The 24,736-nt window shown below is 40.5% G+C and overlaps 1 protein-coding gene across 3 annotated transcripts in view; it reads left to right on the top strand.

The window, feature by feature from the left end:
- Positions 1 to 24,451, top strand: part of LOC108266932 (activin receptor type-1C) — a 45,549-nt gene extending 21,098 nt beyond the window's left edge. Inside the window, exons 3-10 of one of the 3 annotated variants that reach the window (XM_053680592.1) lie at positions 3,919 to 4,161; positions 5,799 to 6,029; positions 8,040 to 8,207; positions 11,733 to 11,889; positions 13,352 to 13,476; positions 17,081 to 17,211; positions 17,485 to 17,580; positions 23,499 to 24,451. In XM_053680592.1, coding sequence (XP_053536567.1) covers positions 3,919 to 4,161; positions 5,799 to 6,029; positions 8,040 to 8,207; positions 11,733 to 11,889; positions 13,352 to 13,476; positions 17,081 to 17,211; positions 17,485 to 17,580; positions 23,499 to 23,729 — 1,382 coding nt within the window. In that variant the 3' untranslated portion in view covers positions 23,730 to 24,451. Of the gene's footprint in view, positions 1 to 3,918; positions 4,162 to 5,798; positions 6,030 to 8,039; positions 8,208 to 11,732; positions 11,890 to 13,351; positions 13,477 to 17,080; positions 17,212 to 17,484; positions 22,861 to 23,498 lie in introns of those variants that run through there. The other 2 variants (XM_053680593.1, XM_017470766.3) reach the window with 2 other exon arrangements.
- Positions 24,452 to 24,736: the final 285 nt, after the last annotated feature.

The raw sequence follows: 24,736 nt of genomic DNA, 5'->3' as shown, positions 1-24,736 counted from the left end.
CATCATTTGCCTCTGACAGAAAATGCTTAAAGAAGAAAAGAGCTGTTCATGTGTGTAAAAGAGACTCCATCCATTAAACAGTGCTTTCTTTTCACCGAATTCTTTTCACGTTTGCCGAATCCGTTTGTTCATCTCCTACAGGTGCAGCTTTTTGTTCTGTTCTGATATGCAAGTATTGTTTCTTGGTCATTGAAATGTTTGATGTTACACGTTGACAACTGATTATGAATGTAAAACGATACAGAGAGTCCCAGCTGGCTCTGATGGACAGAATTACTCATTTGAAAGTCTTTCTAAAAGAAGGTAAGGACTGGGTAATGTTCACGTGTGTTTATTGTCTCGGCCATAAAAACAAGCTATAAAATCACGTCAGAAGACACGGTGTACCGTGACAGCTGAATGCGCTCGTTTTTAAAGCCTGTTGCTCGTAATGTTTTACGTTCTCGGGGATTATGGGAACACGATTATATAAACTGGCATGGCAACACTGAATTGAAAGGAAGCACGGCACGTTTTTAAATACCGTATCGTAGCATTTTAGGTTAAACATTAAGTCATGGGTTTATGTTAGATGTTCAGTAATAATCCACATCAGTGACGTGAGAAATGTTTGTCATTTTGTTTTATTGGAAACAGTTTACATCTAATTGGAGAAGGTAGCAATCTTGATCGCTCTCGTTAGGCACCTGTAGCACACAAAAGACAGTGTCTAATGCATTTTTAATGGACTTAAATGATTGCCATGGCTTTAATAAGTCCCTTCGGGATTTTGCGATCGCAGAAATTAACGCAGAATCACGCAAACTCGGCAATATTCAGAGGAGCTTTCAGTTTTTTTTAAAACTGACCGCAGATTTTTCGGCCAAGACGCATCAGGTAACATCATCACAAAGTGCATTCAGTCAAAACCCTCTTCGATTCACGTGCGTTGAACACGAGTACAGCTAAAAGTTCTCGTTTACCGACGAGTAATCACCGCGAAAGGCCGTGCAAGACAATTCCGTGCGATTGCAATTTCACCAATTCGAGCAGTTTGAATAAAAAACTCTTCTGGAAAAAAAGCCACAGCAAAACAAGCGTTTTTTGCCAGCGACGATCACAAGAAAACAACACAAAATCGTGTACAGACTGTCTAATAAAACATTAGTTTAGAGTTCTGTTAAGATCTGAGAGCGACCAGTTAATCTTTTAAACTTGCGTTATTTAATTATTATTCAGTTATTCATTTTTAAAGCATGTTATTCTGTAACTAAAATCTATTTGGTTAAGGTGTGCTTTTATGTATGGTATGTACATATGTTGGATAATTGCAATAATTATTTTTTTTTTTACCGGTGTCACGGATTTCCCCTCGTGATGAGCGCCGGAACATTCGCCCTGTCTTGTTATTGGTTATCATGCGGTACACGTGTTATCATTATTCTTTTTATGTTTTGCCCTTTGATTTAGTTGCATATTTAAACCTCCTCGTGTCTGTTCTGGGCGAAGTATTGCTTCTGCGTTTTGCCGCCAGCGCTCTACCGTGCCGTCCTGTCCTTTGTTCCTTGTTGAATCCTTCTGAACCCGTTTTGTCTTCGGTTTCTCTATTCTCGTCTAAGCTGTGTTTTGCCTGTTTGCCGAACGCCTGACCCCTCGCCTGTTTTACGACCATGATTTTGCCCTACGTTTTGGATTTGTCTGCCTGCCTCTCTTCGTTAAAGGCTTTAACTGCACTTGCATCCGTCTCCAGTCCCTGTTTACATGACAGTCGGCTTTATAGACTATATTTATACCCGAAGCAAACAGGAAGTCGTTAAGAAATGCCTATGACGTCTTAGACACTCATAATGACCTTCAAAAATGTAATAAAAATAAAGACATGCATCAGTTACACTGTCACGTCTGATTCCACCACCAAGCCAGAAGCCCCTGCTCCCTGTCCAGATACTTATCCAGTACAGAATCTGTGACTTTCTTACTCACCTGAACACTAGTTTCACCTGTTTCCTGTTTTTCTGCTTTGTGAGGATTTCATCAGTTTGCAATTCTGACTGCTTTCCTGGTTTGACTTGTTTCCGGTTGTTCCTTATTTGTTTCTCATATATTTTAACATTAAAAAAAATGTTTTTACCTACAGTATTGTGCAAAAAGTCAGACTTTTGTTTTCAGTCAAATGTCCATTCACTACTTATTGTTCATTATTTGTTGGTAAACAGCATTGATGGAAAAATGTACATTACATACATACGTTATTTCCATTTTTGGTCAAACAGCCATGCTGTACTTATTTATGCAGGCCATTATTAAAGCTCAATATTGCAAATATAATGTTTACAGATTTCATACAGTTTTTACTTACAGTTAAAGACCATGACAATAATGACCACTAATGATGAGAAACTCACATATAAAGTCACATATAAGTAGTGCACGGCTGTTAAATGGAATGAATGTACTGTAATGTAATGTACATTTTCCCATGATTATTGTTTGCCACCATATGATGAACAATTACCAATGTTCTGTCTAGCCATTTGATTGAAAATTTAGCAAGTGTGCCAATAATTCTGGAACTGACTATACCATAATCCTGTAGTATTGATGTTACCACTTTCATGAAGTGAATTTAGGTAAAAAGGTACAAAGTCTCAACATCTAAGTCCAAAATTGCTACTTCAAGGTGTCCGAAAACTTACGAACCAATGGGATTTATACTATGGATACGTTGGCATTAATTTTGGATTAAAAGCCTAGCACTTCTTGGAACTTCTTGGTACTCTCATTGGTTCCTGATTTTTCAGACACTCTGTGTATTCGCTGTTGTTGTGGTCTGACCTGTAAATCACAGCTTCCCAACCCTGGTCCTGAAGAACCCCCCTGTCTTGCACTTTTTCTTGCTCTAATACACCTGATACAATTAGTGATCTAATTAACAGCCCTTCGTGAGGGGTACTTATGACCCTACAGTAGTCATGTACTGAAGAGAGAAATCAGTAAGTCCATTGTGACTTGTGACTTTTGAAAACCCTGGTTTTAGAGCACAGATCTTTTTTTTTTTTTTTTTTTTTTTTCCACCAAGGCTGCTTTCACATACAAAAGCTATTTCACAGTTGGTTCTGATTCTCTCGGACTCCAGCCGTACCAAGGAGCTCTCGCACTGCCTGGGCGAAATGAGATCATTTGTGGCTCCATGCTCACACTCCTAACACTGCTGAACTAATTATGACAACCTCCTGGCAGTCAAGCTGACACTTAGAGGAAGCCAACACTAGAGGGTGCAATACCCCTGGTGGATGAATTATTATTATCTGTTCTTGTAGCCATATGAATGTGTCAAGAGCATTCATAAGCTTTTACTATATATAAGTCTAAAAGTCTAATAGTCATCTCTACGTATAAATGTAACAAATAATAATAATAATAATAATTCCTTAGGTATATATATATATATAGCGCTTTTCTAGGCACTCAAATTGTTTTACATTGTATAGGTGGGAAATCTCCTCAAACTACCTCTAGTGTGTAGCATCCACCTGGATGATGTGACGGCAGCCGTAGTGCACCAGAACGCCCACCACACACCAGCTATTAGTGGAGAGGAGAGAGTGATGTAACCAATTCAGGGATGGAGATTATTAGGGGGCCATGATAGATAAGGGCCAATGGAGGAATTTGGCCAGGACACCGGGGTTACACCCCTACTCTTTACAAAAAGTGTCCTAGGATTTTTAATGACCACAGAGAGTCAGGACCTCGGGTTTAACGTCGGAAAGACGGTGCTGTTTTTACAGTATAGTGTCCCTGTCACTATACTGGGGCATTAGTACCCACACAGACCGCAGGGTGAGCGCCCCCTGCTATCCTCACTAATACCACTTACAGCAGCAACCTTGTGTGTGTGTGTGTGTGTGTGTGTATGTGTGTGTTTGTGTGTTACAGAAACATCCGCTGAGGACTCTGATTGGGGACGGCTTGAGTTATCAGCTATGATCCTGGTGCCGTCCTGCCTGCTGTGTGTTGGTGTGTTTCTGGGCGTGTGTGCTGTCCGGAACCAGCGCTGCCTGCACAGTAAGAGCCGAAACCAGGATCCAGAGGAGCCTCTGGACGACCAGAGTCTTGTGTCATCAGAGAAATGCCTGAAAGAACTGATCTATGACTTGAGCACTTCAGGCTCGGGATCAGGTGAGCTGAGACCAGAGAAAAGGAGAGAGAGAGAAATGCAGACAGACAGACAGACAGACAGACAGACAGACAGACAGACAGAGCACCATGAAGATTTAATAAACAGCTTTAATAAAACATAGAATTAAACATAGCCTCTAACATTAGTATGAAAATAATGTTACCTAATTCAGTGAAATACTATAATGACATGCAGTATTAATAAAGATTTTTTTTTTTTTTTTTGGACATGATTTAACAGATACAACGTAGGTTAGTTTAAGTAACTCGGGACAATTTGCAGTTTGAAGCCACTACCACTAACAACTTACTTTCAGACAACATGATCATAGTTATGAAAATGGGTGTAATGAAGCTCTCAGAGGAGGTTGATCCTTTCAAACACATGGTAAGGGCTGTTGCATATGCTAACAAGAGTAATTTTGTATGGAGGTGCTAATAATTAGTGGGAACTATCACACTGAATCCATACTTGTGCTTCATACCAAAGCTGAAAATGTTAACAATATATGTCATTTGTATTTATAATATATCACAAAATCTAGTAAATGATCCTTATTAATACTGCGTAAGTCATGATATTAATTAACAGAACCTGTTAATGTATACCTGTATATGTATGTGCTAAAGATTAGTGTATGTAGTAATTCATCATTAGTAAAGCATTAGTTAAGTATTATTATATGCTTATTTGTGGACTTTATACTAAAGCCTTAGGTTTATGGTTAAATCTTTCAGGAGGGTGCCAAGTTTGTGTACTATTACAAATACGCAACTGCTGTAATTATTGCGGACGTTACATTGCTGGCCCTAACTCCAAACTCTGTAAGCAAAATGTACTTGGAGCAAAAAACTCAATATAGCCAAAAAATTTTCATACCCATATGAGCTTTTTTAACATCCTATTCCAGATTTAGTCCCCTTTTGCTGTTATGATAACCTCCACTCTTCTTGGAAGGCTTTCAACTAGATTTTGGGGCGTGGCTGTGGGGATTTGTGATCGTTCAGCAAGAAGAGCATTGGTGAGGTCAGGTACTGAAGGGACGACCTGGGGTGCAGTCGGTGTTGCGGTTCATCCCAAAGGTGTTCAGTGGGGTTCAGGTCAGGGCTCTGTGCAGGACACTCGAGGTCTTCCACGCCAACCTTGGCAAACCATGGGACATTGTCATGCTTCAATATGTTTGTGTGTCTTAGTTCCACTACAGTAACGCTACAGCACACAAAGAAATCCTATACAATTGTGTGCCTCCAACTTTGTGGCAACAGCTTGGGGAAGAACCACATATGGGTGTGATAGTCAGGTGTCCACATACTTTTGGCCATATAACGTATAATAGGGTGAAAAACCCCATGAATCTCCAAGGGTTTATGAGGGATTTTCCTTAAGCAGCTGAGTGATGTTACTTTTTCGGTGGCACAACAGCCTGGACACACACATGCCAGTCCTATTGAATGTTCATCATCCTATAACAAGTGATGTACTATATAAATGTATACATTATAGTTGTACTAAAATAGACGCTGTTTTGGTTGCTCCTGTTCTTTTAGCTGTTGGTTCTGCAATCTTGATGTGCTGTGCTGTAGATCAGCAGAATATATATTTGGACTGAAAAAGAGTGGGTATGTGTGGGTCTCAGGGCTGCCACTGCTGGTACAGAGAACAATAGCACGGACCATAGTGCTGCAGGAGAGCATCGGTAAGGGTCGTTTCGGAGAGGTCTGGAGAGGGAAGTGGCGAGGAGAAGATGTGGCTGTGAAGATCTTCTCTTCCCGAGATGAACGCTCCTGGTTCTGCGAGGCCGAGATCTACCAGACCACCATGCTGCGGCACGAGAACATCCTGGGCTTCATCGCAGCTGATAACAAAGGTAGTCACACACACACACACACACACACACACACACACACAAAGAGTTTTAAGAAATGTAAGTAAGGAATAAAACTCTTAAGTTCATGCTGCTATATGAAAAATAAAAATAGACGAGAGGGTGTTGATGAGGCATGGCACGAAGTGGAGTTACTGTCACAACCCTGAAGGTGATTATTCTTCAATAATAATACACTCTTCACTGTTTTATTCCTCTTATACCAAAGCCAAACATATTTATTTATTAAAGAATGTCATTTTTAAAAAAATTAAGATTACTATTATAGTTATGTTTGATGTTGTGGAATGTTTGCAAAACAAGTTAGTTCCTGTTATCACTTATAGCACCTTTTTTTTTTTTTCTCTTGAAGTTAATAAGACAAAAATAAATCCAGCTTGTCATGTGACCAAGAAACCACAAGGCACAAAAATGCTCCATCCTCTGCCCCTGTCCCTGTGTAGAATGTGACTACAGAAGCTCATTACTGTAAACCTTGCTGACAGAACTACATTTCAAGCCGTACTGTTATAGAACATTTTTCAGTACATTCTGGCCAATCAGAATTGAGCATTTAATAGCACCGTGGCTCAGAGTTTATTAGTGAACGTTTGAGAGGTAGTAACTTTGGACGTATGCTGTTTCCAATAGCTAGAAGTCTAAAGACTACATCAGATAGATAGGGGAATAAAAAAGCCAATGTAGTTGACATCTGACTCGCTTCCCTTCAGATAGGCAAGTGGTTTTATCTGTAGCTCAATACCTTTCATGCAGCCCAGCTTGTGTTTACTTCATACCATACAGTGACACTGATGGACCTGTTCGTCAGCATGTTACCCAACTTATTTCACTCATTTGCTGTAGAGGGGCTCTTAATGAGAGAAATGAGATGATCTGATGCACAGCTGCAGCGGGTCTTCAGGGCGCGTAGAGTGGAAATAACGTGTAGGCAGTCGTATTAATAGCTATCCGCACGGACAGTGTCGAAAAGGCTTGCTGGAAATGAGCTTTAACTGTTTATCAATCAAAATCGCAGTGTTACAAGGTTTAAGCTGTATCACTTTTTAAGACTGTTTCTTTTCCCCAAACTTTTTTTCCGTTGACTACTAGGTCAGCACCAACTATGTGTGGTTCATTCATTCATCCATCCACTTTCCATACTGCTTATCCTACACAGGGTCGCAGGGGAGCCTGGGGACTCGGGGCACAAGGCAGGGGACACCCTGGACGGGGGCCTAACCCATCACAGGCACAATTGCACACACACTCGCACACTATGGACAATTGAGAGATGCCGGTCAGCCTACAACGCATGTCTTTGGATTAGGGGAGTAAACTGGAGTACCCGGAGGAAACCCTCGAAGCACGGGGAGAACATGCAAGCTCTGCGCATACAGGGCAGAGGCGGGAATCAAACCCCCAACCCCGGAATGTGCGAGGTAAACGTGCTAACCACTAAGCCACCTGCCCCCCTCTATATGCAGTCTTCGAAAGAAAAGTTCCAGTTAGTACTTTTAGGGACCGTTTAGGTTTAGGTAGGACCCTTCGAGGCTTCCCATGTAGAATTCCACGATAAAGGGTTTTCCTTTCAGAAACGGTTCAAAGTAGAATCTCTTTAGAAAGCTAAAACCTTTACTAATCCAAACAACCGATGAGGAATTCCAACTTCAAGATTAGTACCAAAAGAGACCCTGGATATGTGAGGGGGCGGGGCTATGGTACCTGCTGCAGCACCATGCTGCCTGTCTATATAAGATCTTTCTAAATAAATGTACTCTTCAGTGTTGCTTCATGTGCTCTTAAAAATAAAGGTTCCTCAAAGGTTCTTTGGATCGTTGAAGGTTCTTCACTTCCTAAATGTCCTTTATTTTGAATGCTACTATATTGTGCATATAACAATTAAAGTTTCCCCAAGAGAGATTTAGGATGCCAAAATGGACTTGTCAGAGTGATATTTAAAATAAATAAATAAAATGATCATGCTTCTGTGTGTCTGTCCCTTTCTTTGTGTAGATAACGGTTCGTGGACTCAGCTGTGGCTGGTGTCGGAGTATCATGAACACGGCTCACTGTTTGACTACCTAAACAGATATACGGTATCTGTGGACGGCATGATCGTCCTTGCACTGTCCATTGCCAGCGGCCTGGCTCACCTTCACATGGAGATCATCGGCACTCAGGGTGAGCCAGCACTCGATGCTGCTTCTCGCTTTGGCCTGTCTCTGTTCCTCTGAGAATGCCACACCGCTTCATCAGGAAGTGACTCATCAGGCGTGCACTTATTTAAAAAGCCCCAGAATTGTATAGGGCAAAAGCCCCAGGATAGGATAGGGCGGGGCGGCTGTGGATCAGGTGGTAGAGCGGGTCGTCCACTAATCGTAGTGTCGGCGGTTCGATTCCCGGCCCACGTGACTCCACATACCGAAGTGTCCTTGGGCGAGACACTGAACCCCAAGTTGCTCCCGATGGCAAGTTAGCGCCTTGCATGGCAGCTCTGCTACCGTGTGTGTGTGTGTGTGGGTGAATGAGACACAGTGTAAAGCACTTTGGATAAAAGTGCTATATAAGTGCAGACCATTTACCATTTAGAATGCTTAAATTGTGATTTCAGGAGTCTGGCTCTACCAGAATAATGAAATGGCTGAAGGTGAAATTGCTCTTACTTGGACAGCATCCCTCATACAACTTTTTGCACTTTGTGATTTTAGCTGTCTGTTTCACTGCTATTATGGGACTTGGAAATGATTTTAAAGTACTTTTGAAAGAGGTATGTAATTTGAAAAACGACATATTATGATGCTGCTCAAATATTCCTTTACATTCTACAGACCTAGCTAGTTATACATTGTTTTAACACTCTCGATCCTCAATATATTGCCAGTGTGACTTGGTGGTGATGGCCAAAGAAGAAGATTCACAGCTTGTTCTGTCCCCATGGCTCAAATTTATCCCTGGCCCACTCTCAGCTTAGCAGTTGATCAGTTCTGATAAATCCGCTCGTTCTTCTCGGAATAGCAGCTTTCTTAGATTAGACCGCTGTTTTACCCTTGATTACCATAACTATCCTCTGGGTCACTTCTCTTGGGTCATTTCAATTTGTTTAATATCGTTGTTGTTGTCGTAGCGCTTTCCCAGAAGCTGATTTTCTTGAAACTAAAAAAAAAACAAAATAATCAAGCGCAGTAACATAGAGCCGTCATGTACTGAATGAATGTTTCAACTTATAGATGGAATGGGATGAATTAATGTCGTTTTCTAGAAACGGTGACAGCTTTGACGTGTGTATATGTTATGGATGTATGTATTAATTGATTTATTTCAGTGTATATATCTAAAGGTCTAAGTTATGGAGTTAAATTTGTGCCAAAAGTATTGAATGTAACTGTTCAAGAAACGAACAAAATTAGACAATGAGAAGAAAAGCACTCTGGAACTGAAAACGGTGAACTCCGTGGCAAAAATTTCACACGGTCTTCAGATGAACAGCGTTCTTCTTTGCTAACACTTTCCTTAGCTTCGTTTTGCGCCGCCGGAGTTTTCATTTACACGCTCATTGAAAGTTTTCGTTTACGCTCCACGAGTTTACGGTCACCATTCTGGAACAAACCTCCCGTGTGGGCGGGTTTAACCGAGCTTTACTCTCATTGGCTAGAGAGATTTGGCTCCCTGGAAGTAGAGACTTCAGCGGCGTGAATTTTGGAGAGCGTTCTGGATGCGGTTCTCTGTATAGTTATAGTGTTTGTACTTTGTAGTGGAAATGACTTGCTTACTTAGTCAGAATATTAGTTCGTAATTAATATTTGAGGTTTGGGTAGTCTGATAGGACTATTTTACGAGCTGCATGAAGCACCGTTGTCATCAGTGTCGGCCTCATCCTCCCTCTCAGCTGGACACTCAAACTGTCGATTCGAATCTCACTAGCCAATGAGAGTAAATCGCTGTTAAGCCCATCCAATTGCGGACTTCCCCTCGCACTGAGCGCGAACAGCACGCTCAGCAGTTTTTGACATGGACTTTGTTTACTGTTACACGTTTTGTTTTGGTTTCTGTCCTGTCTCCGCCCCTGTTATGTTATTGGTTGTCTCCTAATGTGTCTCAGCTTTTGATCTTTTACCCTTGATTACGCTCAGTATTTAAACCCCTCGTGTGTCTTTGTTTGGGGCGAAGTACTGTGTGTTTCTGTGTTTTCCGCCCGACCCGTACCGAGCCTTTGATCATTGTGTTTCTCCTCCCATGGTTTTTGATCGTGTTTTCATCTCCGCATTTCTGCTTCTTGTTCTGCCTAGTTTACCCGTTTGCCGATTGTTTTTTGACTATGTTTTTGCTTTCCGTTGTGGAAATGTATGCCTGTCTCTCTTCTAATAAAGCTCTTAACTACACTTGCATCCGTCTCCACTCACGTTTACACGACACAACTCTGGCGGCGCACTCGTAAGACACGATTAGCGTAAACGAAGCTTAGAATAGTGTTAACAAAGAACGCTGTTTATTCGCAGACCGTGGTAAATCTTTCCCGCTGAGTTCAGTTTCAGACTGTCTTCTTTCTCACTGTATAATTTTGTCCATTTCTTTGAAATTTACGTTCATTACTTTTTGGCACATATTTAATTCCATACTAAGTGAGCTCCTAATTGTCCCTCGAAAAGCTTCGAGGACCGGCTGTAATGGTTCATTCACAGCTGGCTTTTTTGCACATGAGCTGAAATGATGTGAAACATGCAGAGACTGAGTGCGAGGTTTAATCAGGTTTAAAGCGCTAGCATTAAATAACAGTAATGATTTAGAAATGAACAAGAAGCCATTAGGAGTCTGAGAGCAAAGAAGTGATGTGATTATAAAGACATGGCACATAGTGGAGACAATTAGAGTAACTGCCAGTCTGGAGAAATCTACAGGGATATGAATTTGTGTCATTTGCTTATATTAGCGAGTTGTTACAGTAAGTTGTCTGCAATAGACAGACAGAACATAGTGCTAAGATGAGCTGTGTGAATCTGACACACTGGGCTAATCACTGTAGTGCTGTAGATAAATTTGCTTTTGCATGAGTACAGCTCTTGTATACAAGGTATAAGCAGTTACTTAGGAGGGGCTCCATATATATATATATATATATCTTTTCATGGTACTATCCTGTGATGGAAAACTTGCCGACTGTTAAAAAGCGCTGATAATGAAGACTCCTTTGATAAATATATCATATATATATATATATATATATATATATATATATATATATATATATATATATATATATATATTAGATAGATAGATGGATAGATAGAAAGCTACTGTTATAAAAAATTAATCAACACCTTCTGACCAATCAGAATCGAGCATTCAACAGTGGCGTGGTATGGTAGAAGATAAAATACGCTTTTAAAGAAATATTTAATAATAATTAAAAAAAAAAAAAAATCACAAAAACAGCGACTATATTACTGTTTGAATGACTTCAGACTTCTTCATCGATGTCTTTAAGACGATTTAGACGTGCAGCTTGCATGTTTGCAAGCTTCTCTTACATTTTTGCCACGTTAGCCTTACTAGTATTAAAGAACTAAAGAAGCAACCACTGGACACCAAACATGTCTCGGTAGATCAGGTTTAATTTTGGTTCAGTTATTTCTTGAACCTATGAAGCTGAAAAGAGCCTGACTTATGTGTCTGTAAATGTGTGTGTGCGTGTGTGTGTGTGTGTTTTAGGAAAACCAGCCATCGCTCACAGAGATATAAAGTCCAAGAACATCTTGGTGAAAAAGAACAGCACTGCAGTTATCGCCGACCTGGGACTGGCTGTCAAACACGACTCCACAACCAACACTGTCGACATCCCGGCTAACCACAGAGTGGGCACCAAGAGGTCCGTGTCTCCCTCTGCAACACTGAATATGCTTGAGAACATACTGGCACAAAACTTTTCAATATTCCTAGAAACTATTCTTATTTACTCATGTTTTCAAATAGAACAGCAGCACATGTAATTAAGATGTCCATAGCAACATGATAGATTTACGACAGAAAGTTTTTATTCATTAAATATACAGTGGACCGAGAAGCTCGATTGATTTCATTTATTATTTATTCGTGATCTATTTATCATTTAACGTAGCAAGATGGCACTTTTCCTTTTCCAGTACCAACACCTCGAGTATCCGACGATACCGATACCCATATTGTTTTTCTTTGAAAACTACCAAGGTTTAATAGTTGTTTTTTTGTTTTGTTTTGTTTAAACTAAAGCACACACAAAAATCACTTACGTTACGGTATAAATGTATAAGTCTTACTCTTAATAAAAGAAAAAAACAGTCAAGTGTATTTATATGTAAACATTTCCAGTTTCAAAAACACATTTATTTTCCAAATCCAATTCCAGTCTTTGCCATTTGTTACATGAACTGATATCCAATAGATTTTCTCTGATAGCTGATCCATATTTGTCTTGGTATCTGCCTGATACTGATACTGGGTATCAGATGGGTGATTGGATTGGATTGAAGTCTGTAAAATTGACATATGACCCATGCATATAACATTCAATGTGTGTAAGGAATGTAGTGGTGAGATGTTGCCCAGTGTGGAGCTAAAGTGCGACCGCATGTCTTGAATTGAGTTGTTTTATTCCTTTTATACCATGGCAGTTTGCTAATGCGATCAACTAATGTCATATTTTATCCGTTTATAGATATGGTTAATGTTGCGGGTGCTGTGTCCCAGGAGTAATCAGGCGGTTAAAGATCTCATATTTAAATATAAATCGAAGTTAAAATTGCATAATTTTTTTTTTACATACATAAGTGATTTTAGTTCAGGAAGTGCAGATGTGCCTCACACTTACATTCTGCAGTTGCTATGCTTTCTTTTTGTCCCTGATTTTAAAGTTCATTGCCTGTTGTTGAACCACAGCGACTATCAGCTCATCATTGCTGAGTCATTTTGCTTGGATACGTACAGCAGGCCACATGCGCAGTTTCAGAATACAGGGATCAGTTTCCATTAGCTCTTTAATGTGTGTGTGTGTGTGTGTGTGTGTGTGTGTGTGTGTGTGTGCATATGTGTGTTGCCTGGTTGTCTGTAAGTGTATGCTTGAGTAAATTGAAATTGCCCTGTTGTGTGTAGTGTTGGGGTTAAGTATCTGTTAGTGGCTGTGGGTAACACGTGTGTCCATGTCCTTAGGCGTGTGTTGTCTCTTCTCTGACCTCAGCATGACTGTTTCTAAAGCACAGATGTTAGTGTTTACCTTCTATCTCAGAAGCACTTTTTACACAGAACGTAATGTACATGATGCTGATGCGTGTGTGTGTGTGTGTGTGTGTTTGCAGGTACATGGCCCCTGAGATCCTGGATGACACCATTAACATGAGCAGCTTTGAGTCATTTAAGCGGGCTGATATCTATTCTCTGGGTCTGGTGTTCTGGGAACTGGCCAGAAGATGTTCAGTCAGAGGTGGGTAGTAACCGTCTGAAGTCACAGCCATCACCTGTGTCTTGTTTCTCGCGCGAAAGAAACGATAAAAGTAAAAATTCTGAATTCTGAACTTGATTTCACTTTTGTATTTCGTAGTAGAAAATATGTTATTTTATTACAAATGAATTTATTACGATATGAATGTGATGAAATGTATTAATCACAAGCTCTCATCACTATCACTGACGGCGTTTACACGGACGGCAGTGATCTAATTATCGACCTTATTCTGAATAAGACGATATCCTGATTAAGGTGTTTACATGGGTTGCGTTTAGAATGCTCCTTTCATGTTCAGGTTTTGCGTGTTGTAGAACGTAGATCGATTAACGGTACACGTCATTACGTCCCCGCGCCGCGCCGTCCGACGTCCCTCCGGAATGTCACGTATCGACGTATAGTTCGTCTTCGTTATGGGACCGTATACAGTTTTGGGTGTTTTTATTTAAAATTTTACGAAAGCTTCAAGTGCGGTTAATTATTTGTCGTGCCGTACGTGCAGATAGACGACTGCTTGAAGCCGTGGGCTGCGTCCCAAACCGCGTAGTTACCCACACGTATTTCACCTAGCAGGTAAGTACGCGGTTCGGGACGCAGCCGTGCTCTCTTGCTTGCCGTCAAACGGTCGAGCGCCGCCGTGTGTGTACGCGTCCTGTCGCACAATGCGGTGAAAACTCCCACACGACGTTAATAGTGCGATTAAGGCGTGTACGCGTCTGTAACGCACGTCGATAACGCGACTAAAATAGGAATACTCCACACGTCTTAATCCCGTTTGTGTTTACTTCAAGTATGACTTTAATCGGCTTAAGGTCATCAATAATCTGTTGACATGCTAGTTTCTTAATCAGAGTATCGTCTTAATCGGGTCAATATCGGATTATCGACGTCCGTGTAAACGTACCGACTTACTCATAGCTCACGGAAAACAAGAACGTTTTTTAGAACATGAAAACAATGGACTTTTAGCCAATATGTTATTCTGTGGTGAAAATTGTCACCACACGGCGCAAGTGCAGATAAACTTTATTAAAGCTGGCGAACAAATCCAATGTGTAGGGCAGAAATCAGAAACAGGAACCTGACGATATTCAGGCGATCAGCGCACGACATATATGAGGCAAGGCAAGAATCAAAACCAGAATACGTGTCACCGGGTATGTAAACACTGAGCGTATACTTCACACTGAAACTGTAAACTGAGAGTCCTTGTATACCGTGAGTGTGATTGCAATTGTAATTGAGTCCAGGCGTGTGTGAGCAGTAATCACGTGTAGGGAAAATGAGATTCTTCTTTTGTTAGATTGAGCTCAAATCTGGGGAAATGTGCAAACTTAATATTTCAACAGCCGATCAACTATTCGTCCAGCGATGAGTTGAACTTAATGTATCTCTAGGATATTAATCCCGTGGCCACCGGTAATGATATCCTGATGTTAAACACGAATTATGAGCACAGTAACAAGATCTGACAATTTAAGGCAATAAATCATAAATATAGATAAGAGACACTTGCTCTTAACATCAGACGAGACTTGAAACTACGGTATTCTAATACACAGGAACTAAACTAACACATAAACACACACACATACAAACAAAGCAGGGGAAAGTAGCTTTGACAGAGAATGAATGGCTCCCTAGTTTTAACACCGTACGCTGTTCTTAGACCTCGACCTGAACGAACCGTCAACAATTCATTTCATTTTCGCTTCGTTTTAGAAGGGCTCTGTTAAATACACCAGCTTCACCTGAGACCTGGAGGTGCTTGCTTGCTTTTCCGGTTGGTGGAGATTCGTCAGAGGTCTGGTTGCTCTTGAGCGGCGTCTAGGAGGACCAATCGGAATGGAGTCTCGTAGACTTGGCGGCAGTTCTTCTGCTTCCTTCACGACTGGAGTTAGGAAGCTTTGCCGGAACCAGTTCACGCAGACGTTGATTGCAGAGCCCTCTTGCAGATGTTAGTTGAAGAGAGAACTCCTGCAGAGGTTGAGTGGAGAACTCCTTAAGACTCTTGCAGCTGCTGTTAGTTGATGAGGACTCCCTGAAGATGTTGACTGGGGAGTACCTTTTGAAAAGTGTCGGTAGAAGAAAACGCATTGTTTCCATGGTGTCCAAGGGTTTTAACCCTTCCGAGCTGGGCGGAACCCAAAAGGTTTCGCTCCAATCAGCATAAAATTAGGGCAGGGTCTAGCTACGTTCTCCACCCATGATTTTACTGTCTATGGTCTTTGTGGACCACATTTCATGCCTTCTCTTTTCATCCTTTATAAAGTGTGGATATAAACTCTTGGTTATTCCCAGAAATATTGCTTATATCGACAGGAGAAGATCCATTTGATATTTCCACTCATCCATTGTCTGTACCGCTTAGCCTACGCAGGGTCGCGGAGAGCATGGAGCCTGTCCCAGGGGACTTAGGGTACCGACCCATCGAAGGGCACAATCGCACACACACTCACACACCCAATCACACATTACAGACGATTTAGAGATGCTAATCAGCCTACAGCACATGTCTTTGGACTGGGGGAGGAAACCCCTGAAGCACAGGGAGAACGTGCAAGCTCTGCGCACACAGGGGAGGCGGAAATCGAGCCCCCGACCTCGGAGGTGCGAGGCAAACTCGCTAAATACTAAATGCTAATCCACCGTGAACCAGAACCCCACCCCCCCGTTTGATATTTATTTAGATGAAGTTGTTAACTGTACCGCTATAAAATGAAGTGGTATATTCTGAAGGACTAAACAAAATAACAGGGCTTAATTGACCATGCCGTGAGTTAGCATTTGATGCTAATTTATGCAGATGTGTTATAAAGTGCCTGGTCCTGGTCCTTTGCATGACAAAAGCTGAAGCTCTTGTGAACAGCACAGTTTATTAAACTACCTATAAACTGCAGCCCGATATTGTTCGAGTACTGTCGAGTATCTTGTCGTTAACTCTTGAGTTGATCGTAACAAGGACACAGTGTAATAGGTGCAAAGAGCATCCTAGTGGTTCTGGGCTGAATGTTGCCTGAATCAAAAATATTTCATGTGTAATAATTGAAGCCTGCTGTTGTGGAAGGTATAATCAACGCTGTTAAATATTCCCACTGATGGCTGACAGTTTTGTATATACTGTATAATGTGAGAGATTGTCCTGGCTGTAAGTATTCAGCTAATTAGTGCAGTAAAGCATTGATTTCAATGTCAGAAATGCATATTTAAGTGATTTATGTCAGTAGGGCTGTCTGATCCAAATCGACGTTTATAATGTCCGTAAACAGCAGTTGTTCAGCTGCGAACATCGGTTGTAACCACTCGTGTTTGTGTAGGGTGTGTATCGAGCCTTACATGCACATACATGCAATTTGCAAGCACACAGTGAGGTCCGGTTCTTATGGGTTCATGCTAGTTTTTTCCCTTTTAACAACGACACACGGTAATATATAGTAAGAGCTCCCTCTTGTGGAGATTCTTCACCTGCTAAATGAGGGCTTGATGCAAAGTTCCAGGATGTGCTTTGCATCTCTAAAATGAGAACTCAATATTTAAAGAGTATATGATTTTTATACAGTTCTGTGGTTTTCTCCTTCCCCAGGGATACATGAGGATTTCCAGCTGCCTTATTATGACCTGGTGCCTTCAGATCCGTCGATGGAGGAAATGAGGCGGGTCGTGTGTGAGCAGAAACTGCGGCCCAACATCCCCAACCAGTGGCAGAGCTGTGAGGTAGGTTGGAAACTTCCAAGCTCAGAGTGAGCGATTTCCTGAGCGAAGTGGTACAAAAATGCAAGGAGAATTATTTTCATTCTTATTTGAATCCTGTTTTTTTTTTTTTAATTCACTTTAAAACGGTTCCAGACTGTTTGGTGTTTTTATTGCTCACAGTTAATGAAGAAAATGGGCATTCATGAACATGTCCTCCAGGAATAAGTACACTTTGGTGACTTTTAAGTAAGTGTGTGTGTGTGTGTGTGTGTGTGTGTGTGTGCGCGTGCGTAGGCCCTGCGAGTGATGGGTAAGATCATGAGGGAGTGCTGGTACGCCAACTCGGCCGCTCGCCTCACTGCGCTACGTGTGAAGAAAACCATCTCTCAGGTGACAGTGGTCAAGGACGTTAAAGAGTAGCGCACACACTACCCTCTCAAAGGTGCTGATGACCTTTGAGTGACCCCTTCATCACTCATTAAGGGACCAAATTTCAAAACTCTTTGTTCTGTCGATGCCAAATACTCCAGTGTGTAGCAGTGGAGCCTTCTCTCTGCCGAGGGGCGGAGAGCGAGAAGGATTTCGAGTTGCTCAGAGTGAATCTGGTCTCGTTTCGAGAATGCAGAAGGTGCAGGGAGTATGCAGAGGAACTATGAACTTGTGTAGGAGCAAGAATTCAGTCATTATCTGGATGGCTTACTAAATACGGCCTATTTTCTCACTTGACTTGTTTTCTTCATCTCTTCTTCGCTTCTCCGTATGTTGTCTTTGCTTCCTTTACAGCCTCTCATCTCCTTTTATGTCGTCTCTTCTCGTCACTTTCACACCTCGCTCCTCCAGTGGCTTTAGGGGTTCCTCTACCTGCTGCAGCACATTGAAAAATTGTAAAAAAAAAAAAAAGAAAAAAAAAAGAGGGAGATTGTACCCAATCACTCTTTGCATTTTTCAGTAACGGGACGGATAATATGTGTTAATAGTGTATACTGAGTTGCCAGTTCATACATCTAGCAGGTATCTACCCTTATTGAACATTTTATGAGGTACAACTACAATATAGATCATTTTTATCTGTCTACAAGGACTAATTGTTGCTCATCTCTTGGTCTACTCAATTCCCTATCTATCAGTTCGAAAGGGACCACCATAAGACTATGACTGCGCAGATGTTATTTGAGTGGTGAGCATTTTCAGGACAGCCGAGACAGTGACGTGATAGCGTTTATGGTCCTGGTATGAGTGGGTCAGGTGGAGCAGTGTTTCCGGGGTTTTTATACTTCTTAATGTCACTTCTGGAAGTCCACCAACCGAAAATATCCAGCCAGCAGCCGCGCTGACACAGATGATTACCACAAAATGTTGTGTGTACAAAGTTTTTTGCCATTTACATTTACGGTATCGGTAGATATCCAGTAAGCAACTTATATTTATCTCATTTATAGATCTGAGCCGGTAAGGGTTAAGGGCCTTGCTCAAGGGCCCAGCAGTGCCAGCTTGTGGTGCTGCGGTTTGAACTCACAACCTTCCAATCAGTAGGCCAACATCTTTACACACTGAGCTACCACTGGCTAACCACGGTTTCCCCTGTTGAGCTACTGTTCCCATGGCAACAAGGACCATTTGTTCATTTCTGTAATTATTTCTGTTTTGGCCTTGACACTTCTTGTTCTGTCATTGCTTGGTTCCTCAATTGTGTGCACCTGTTCCTGGCTTAGTCCATGATTAGTTTGTCTATAAATCCCCTGTTGATTCATTGTCTCGTTGCAAAGACGTGTCATGCGTTAAGTCAGACTGTGTATCCCAAGTGGCATGTTTCATATTTTCATGTTTCCTGGTTTTGACTGTTGCTTGTTCTTCAGATTATGATTATGGATTAACCCAAGTTATTGCCACCTATCTGTGATTTTCTCTTAAAGAAACCCACACTACTTTACACGTTTGTGTCCCTACCTGATCGATCTACACATCTAGTGTTAAGACAATCCCAGATTTCCATCTCACATTTGTAACAGGACCACACATACTAACCATGTCACTATCGGTGCTGTCTTGAGAATGATCCACTATTCATACAATATCAGTTGAGGTCACATGGCGGTCTTGTTCCATTGATGGACAGGGTAAAGGGGGCTGATAGATTGTACACGACAACAGATGAGCTTCTTTCTATCTGAATCTATAGTCTATATGATAGGTGTAAGTAATAAAATAGTCAGTGAGTGGAGCTGCAAGGTGGGCACACTTAATAAAGTGGTAACTTGATGTACACTCGCCTTGCACTTTATTAGGAATACTAATGTGTACACCTGCACATTCATGCAATTATCCAATCGGCCAATCACGAGGCAGCGGCGTAATGCTTCAAATATTGCAGGTAGAGGTAGAGCTTAGTTTAGCGTTCACATTAGAACGGGAAACAAATAATCATAGTCGATTTGATCATGGCATGGTTGCTGAGTATTTCCAGAAACTGCTGCTGATCTCCTGGGATTTTCACACACAATAGTCTGTAGTGCGAAAAACAAAAAGCTCCCAGAGAGCATCAGTTCTGCATGTGTTGATGAGAGAGGTCAGAATATAATGGCTAGACTGGTTGGAGCTGACAGGAAGTCTATGATAAGCCAAATAACCGCTCTTTACAACTGTGGTGAACAGGAAAGTCAAAATGCACAACACATCCAGCCCTTGAGGCTACAACAGTAAGAGACCACATTGGGTTCCACTGCTGTCAGTCAAGAACAGGAATCTGAGTTACAGTTGGCACAGACCCACCAAAACTGGGCAGCTGGAAAAAGCCCAGGCGGCAGATACAGGTGTTCCTATTAAAGTGAATGCATATTAAACATCAGTATTATGAAATGGTCATGAGCCTGTTAAATTAGCTTGCTGCATTTGTCAAATGGAAACACAAGCATTTATGTTCTGGTTATACTCATGTATAACTCATAGCATTGTCTAAAGCATTATAATCAATCTTTATGGATCTGCTCATTTAAAGATCTGACCCAAGAAGCCGAGTGCTTTAGAAGCATGAGCTGGAGCAAAAAAAAAACAAAAAACGGTCACTTGAACTTTCTGCAATTATTGCTTTCATTCTACTCTGCTATACAAGTTGTACTCCCTGTACCTTTCCGAATACAGTGATGACTGCTACCTCATGTGCTTTCTCTAAGAGCCAAATGCTTCGAGTCACGCATTTTAAGCGTTGTGCCATAACTGCTTTGGCTGATATTATGCCTATATACTGTATTCTTTATGTATATGTGGAATGTTATTGTTACTGAGCAAAACACTTATGAGACAAAGGATTGATTGATTAGCAAACAATAAGTCTATGGATTAATTAACTGGCAGATTAATCACACCATCCAACTAAGCTATCTAAACAAGCAATCAAAAAATGTATTCACATGCATACCAAAAATTCAGATATATATATAGTTTATATATATATATATATATATTAGTTCAATAACACATGTCCTGGTTGGGTGATTTGATTTATGCAAAATGCAAATCCACGAATCACTTTAAAGCGATGTTTTGAACGTAAAAGAGAACCCTACATTCTTTCAGAAAGACGTATGAAGACATCGTTTTATTTTTAAGCGTTTCGATTTCGGATTTTTCCATATGAGCACTATCACTTTCAGTTGCACTGCACAGACCTTTCCATATGACAAGCGTGACTTCCTGTCGAACAGTGTTATTTTTTTAACATGAAAAAAAAAAAAAAACTAACAAAAAACAAAACCAAACTAACAGCTTTGCAAAGAATGTCGATCCGTCTATCAGCATTTACAGTAATCATTATGATTGCTGAATTTGTGAAGGGTCAATGCAGTTCTCCTTAAAGTCTGTGTATTGCCTGTATATCTGTATTATGCATACAACTCAGCCGTATGCTCACTGAGCTGAAGTGCAATATCATGTGTACTTTCATAAAAGTACAACTACGATTTGAAGCCTTTTAATGACGAAGCTTGATGCGCATTGTATGCTAATAATACAGGTGTGTGATAATGCTGTTCTATATGAGCACTCCTATTCCTGCTTCCTTGCATTGCAATATAGAGCAGTATTAAGTTGCTCAAGTTGATTATATCTAAAAAAAAAAAAAATTAATAATAATAATAATCAAAATGAACGTATGTATGAAAAACAAAATGGATATCTATGTGTTTGGATCCTGAATGGAGAAAGTCTTCTTACCCAGAACAATGTCTGATATGTAGCTTGATTTGACATATTTTTACCCTCTATTCATGCAACACCCACCATCGTCAAGCTAGGCAGACTGTAATGAAATATATGGTCACTACACAGCATGAAATTTAATGAATCGGTACAAGCTACACAAATCAAGATATATATCAGATGCATGGAAAATACAAAGAGATGCTCTTTTGATATTTCATGCAGGATGCGGTTGAACTGTTCTAGCCTGTGAACTTTTAAAAGAAACCTGTGGAACCAGCAAGCAACCTCGTTGAAATAACGGGTCGCTTTTCAGCAGCCAGTTACACCAGTTGAATTTAATATCGATTGTAGCCTGGTGCGAATTTCAACTGTACCATCGACAAAACATGTAAACAGTTGAAATTCCACAATTTGCTGTCTAGCCAGTATATCAGCAAGTGATATGTACCACAGCGAAAGCTTTTAGAGATTTAGACGTCGTGAGCAGGAATTTGTAGACAATGTGTAACGTCGTAGGCAGCCAGTGTAACTTTAATAACTCTGTAGTAACGTCCTCTGTCTTTTTGTCTTTTAAGAATACACACCGCTGTATTTTGGTCCATCTAAAGCTTCTTAAGGCTATCTACAAAGCTGGAGCACCATTCTTACAAAATATATACCTTTTGTTAGTGTTTTCATGAAGGTGCTGGAGAGCACTCTCAACACATCCGTTCGAAACTCCCGTCCTAATTGAACACCTAAAAGAGATTTTGGAGTGACGTTTTCGACAGCACTTTCCACCTCCATCATCAAAACGCCTAATGAACCGAACGCCAACGTTAAAGTGGCTCATGGTGGGTCGAAACTTTCCTAAGATAATTATGCTGGTTTTTTTTTTCTCCTTTAATTTGTCACCTTGAAGTGTCTGTGGTGCCAACATTGTTCTATACAGCACTAATTTTGAACTAATTAATCTCAACGTAGGGATTAGGACAGACTTTACAAGCTGACTTGCAGTCTCACTTAAGTTCAACTGGTGCAACTGGCTACTGGACAGGTATGGACATATCTTCAGAGTCTAAAACACTGTATGTCAACCGTATGTTTTTCTTTCATGCTACTGCTTTGGTCTTCTTTCCTGCGTAGTTTAGTGTTCTTCCTGCTCCAAACACATTATTTAATCCAGTATGCCTACTTGGCAATATGCTCGCAGAAAGTCTTCGTTAAGCTTCAGTATCAGATCAGTGTCAGGTATCAGCTGACACCTTTAAAATATGTATCATGTCAAAAAAAATTTGGTATTGGTATATCCTTAGATGTTATGACTTTGGGAGATTTCTAATATTCTGCAGGAATATAATGTGTGTGTATATGTGTATATATGTTTGTACGTGCTAGTTTTCAGGCCTGGACATGGCTGGATCAGTGATGTAGCACTCCTGGACCTGGATTTAAGTCTGATTAAAGTTGTGATTTTCATGACTTTTAAACTGACTTGGACTCGGTGTGAGATTTGACTCAGCTTGGACTCTAACCTAGACTCAAATTTGACCAAATGTAATATGCGCTGGTGTGTATATACGTTACATAGTGTAACTTATTTTCAGCATTAAACAACATTACTCATATGTTACTATACCCTGCTGTGATTCATTAATGTAGAGTGAAACATGTATATTTAATTATCACTTAACAAACAATACCCTATTCAAGACTCGACTTGGACTCGACTAGAAAGTATTTATAATATCCGTGTGGTGGTCTTGGAAAACCAGTCTGATGACAGAATACTGCCTATAACTTTTAATTCGGACAACTTAATACTAAGAAACCATGAATATACAGTATTTCACTAAAATGACACTATGTGGTATAATGAAAAGAAGACATAAGCGTAATCAATTCAATTTGTAATCAGATACTGGCTGTCAAAAATGTCCATGATTCTTCTGCATCACAGTCAGAATGAAATCTTAGAATGTTATTTTCTCCGTTTTTCACTTTTGGGGCTAACCTAAAATCTTATAGCTTCAATTGTGGTTGAGATATCAGTCCATCCAGGATTTTGCAATTTTGCGACCTTAGAAATGAATGCAAAATCAAGCAAAGTCTTTTTTTCTTTTTCTTTTCAGAGGAGCTTGCGATTCTTAAAAAATACTGCAGATTTTCCGCAGATTTGGGCCAAGACATTTGACATCATCGCAACGTGCATTCAGCCAAAGCCGCCTCCAGTACAGCTAAAATGTCTCATTTACCAACAAGCATCACTGCGAAAGACCGGGCGAAACAATTTTGTGCGATTGCAATTTGGCAATCCAAGTCGTTTTCCACAAAAAAAAAGCACAAAAACTCTACAACTCTAAAAGCCGCGGCAAAATAACAAAAATTTTGGCCGCGACAATCACACAATAATCTGCAATATCCTGTAGTTTTCAGATCTATATACAGTTGAAACTGTCAAAATTTTACAATGTGAAGAGTTTTCTCAGGCCACCAGACATTTATAGTCTCCATATCAGTAGGATTCACTGCCAAAGCTAAAAGAAATAGTAAGTAGAATTTCAGTTTCAGCTTGCTTGGCTTAATCTATATGCATGGTTAATGGAGCACAGGCAACATCCTGTCTAACTGTCTGACATTAGCAAACAGTGACCTATTTTTACATAGATGATGCCTATTTTTTTCTTCTAGCTCTTATAAACAAATCCAGGATCGGTTAAACATGGATACCGTTATGTCTTAATTATTTTCCGTCCCAGGACAGCTCAGCATTTCTGTATAAGCTGATTGAGAATCGCTAATCCGTTTTTGTAGCTGTTTTGCTCCTCTAAAATTGTCACTTGTCCCAAAGAAGCCTTGGGACCGTTGACCGACGAGGCACAGGGATTCACGAGTGTTAAGAGTGGCAGTTTTGGTTCCTCTCTAGTTTTTGACGAGGAGTTTGAAGATGACATTTCATACTTGTTTTTACATTTTGACTCCTAGACTATGATTGTCACATAGTATTATACTGTATTGTGTCTGTAAGACTATTTATTGTATTCATGTATGAACTGCGAGACAATAAAGTATTTTTCTTTATAAACCTGCTTTGGAATTTGAAATAATTGGATAAATTATTTTCTTTTTCTGGTTCTCTGAAACAGATTTCCAGTCACCAAGTTCACAAAGTCAGCAAAGATAAGAATACTTATCTCTGCAAATCCTGCCTCTGGCGTGACCTGGCATAACTTCAATTTGTTAACTCTTAAACATCTCGAATGATGAGTCAAACCTGGAGCACTGACTGCACATGAACTGCAACGTCTGACAGTTTCAGGTGCTGTGACCGTTAAAAAATCGACTCTATTTCAGTAAGTCAGATCTGAAT

Source organism: Ictalurus punctatus, chromosome 6 (genome assembly GCF_001660625.3).
Source record: "Ictalurus punctatus breed USDA103 chromosome 6, Coco_2.0, whole genome shotgun sequence".
In the NCBI taxonomy this organism is placed as follows: domain Eukaryota; kingdom Metazoa; phylum Chordata; class Actinopteri; order Siluriformes; family Ictaluridae; genus Ictalurus; species Ictalurus punctatus.
This window is presented reverse-complemented; position numbering and strand designations above follow the sequence as displayed.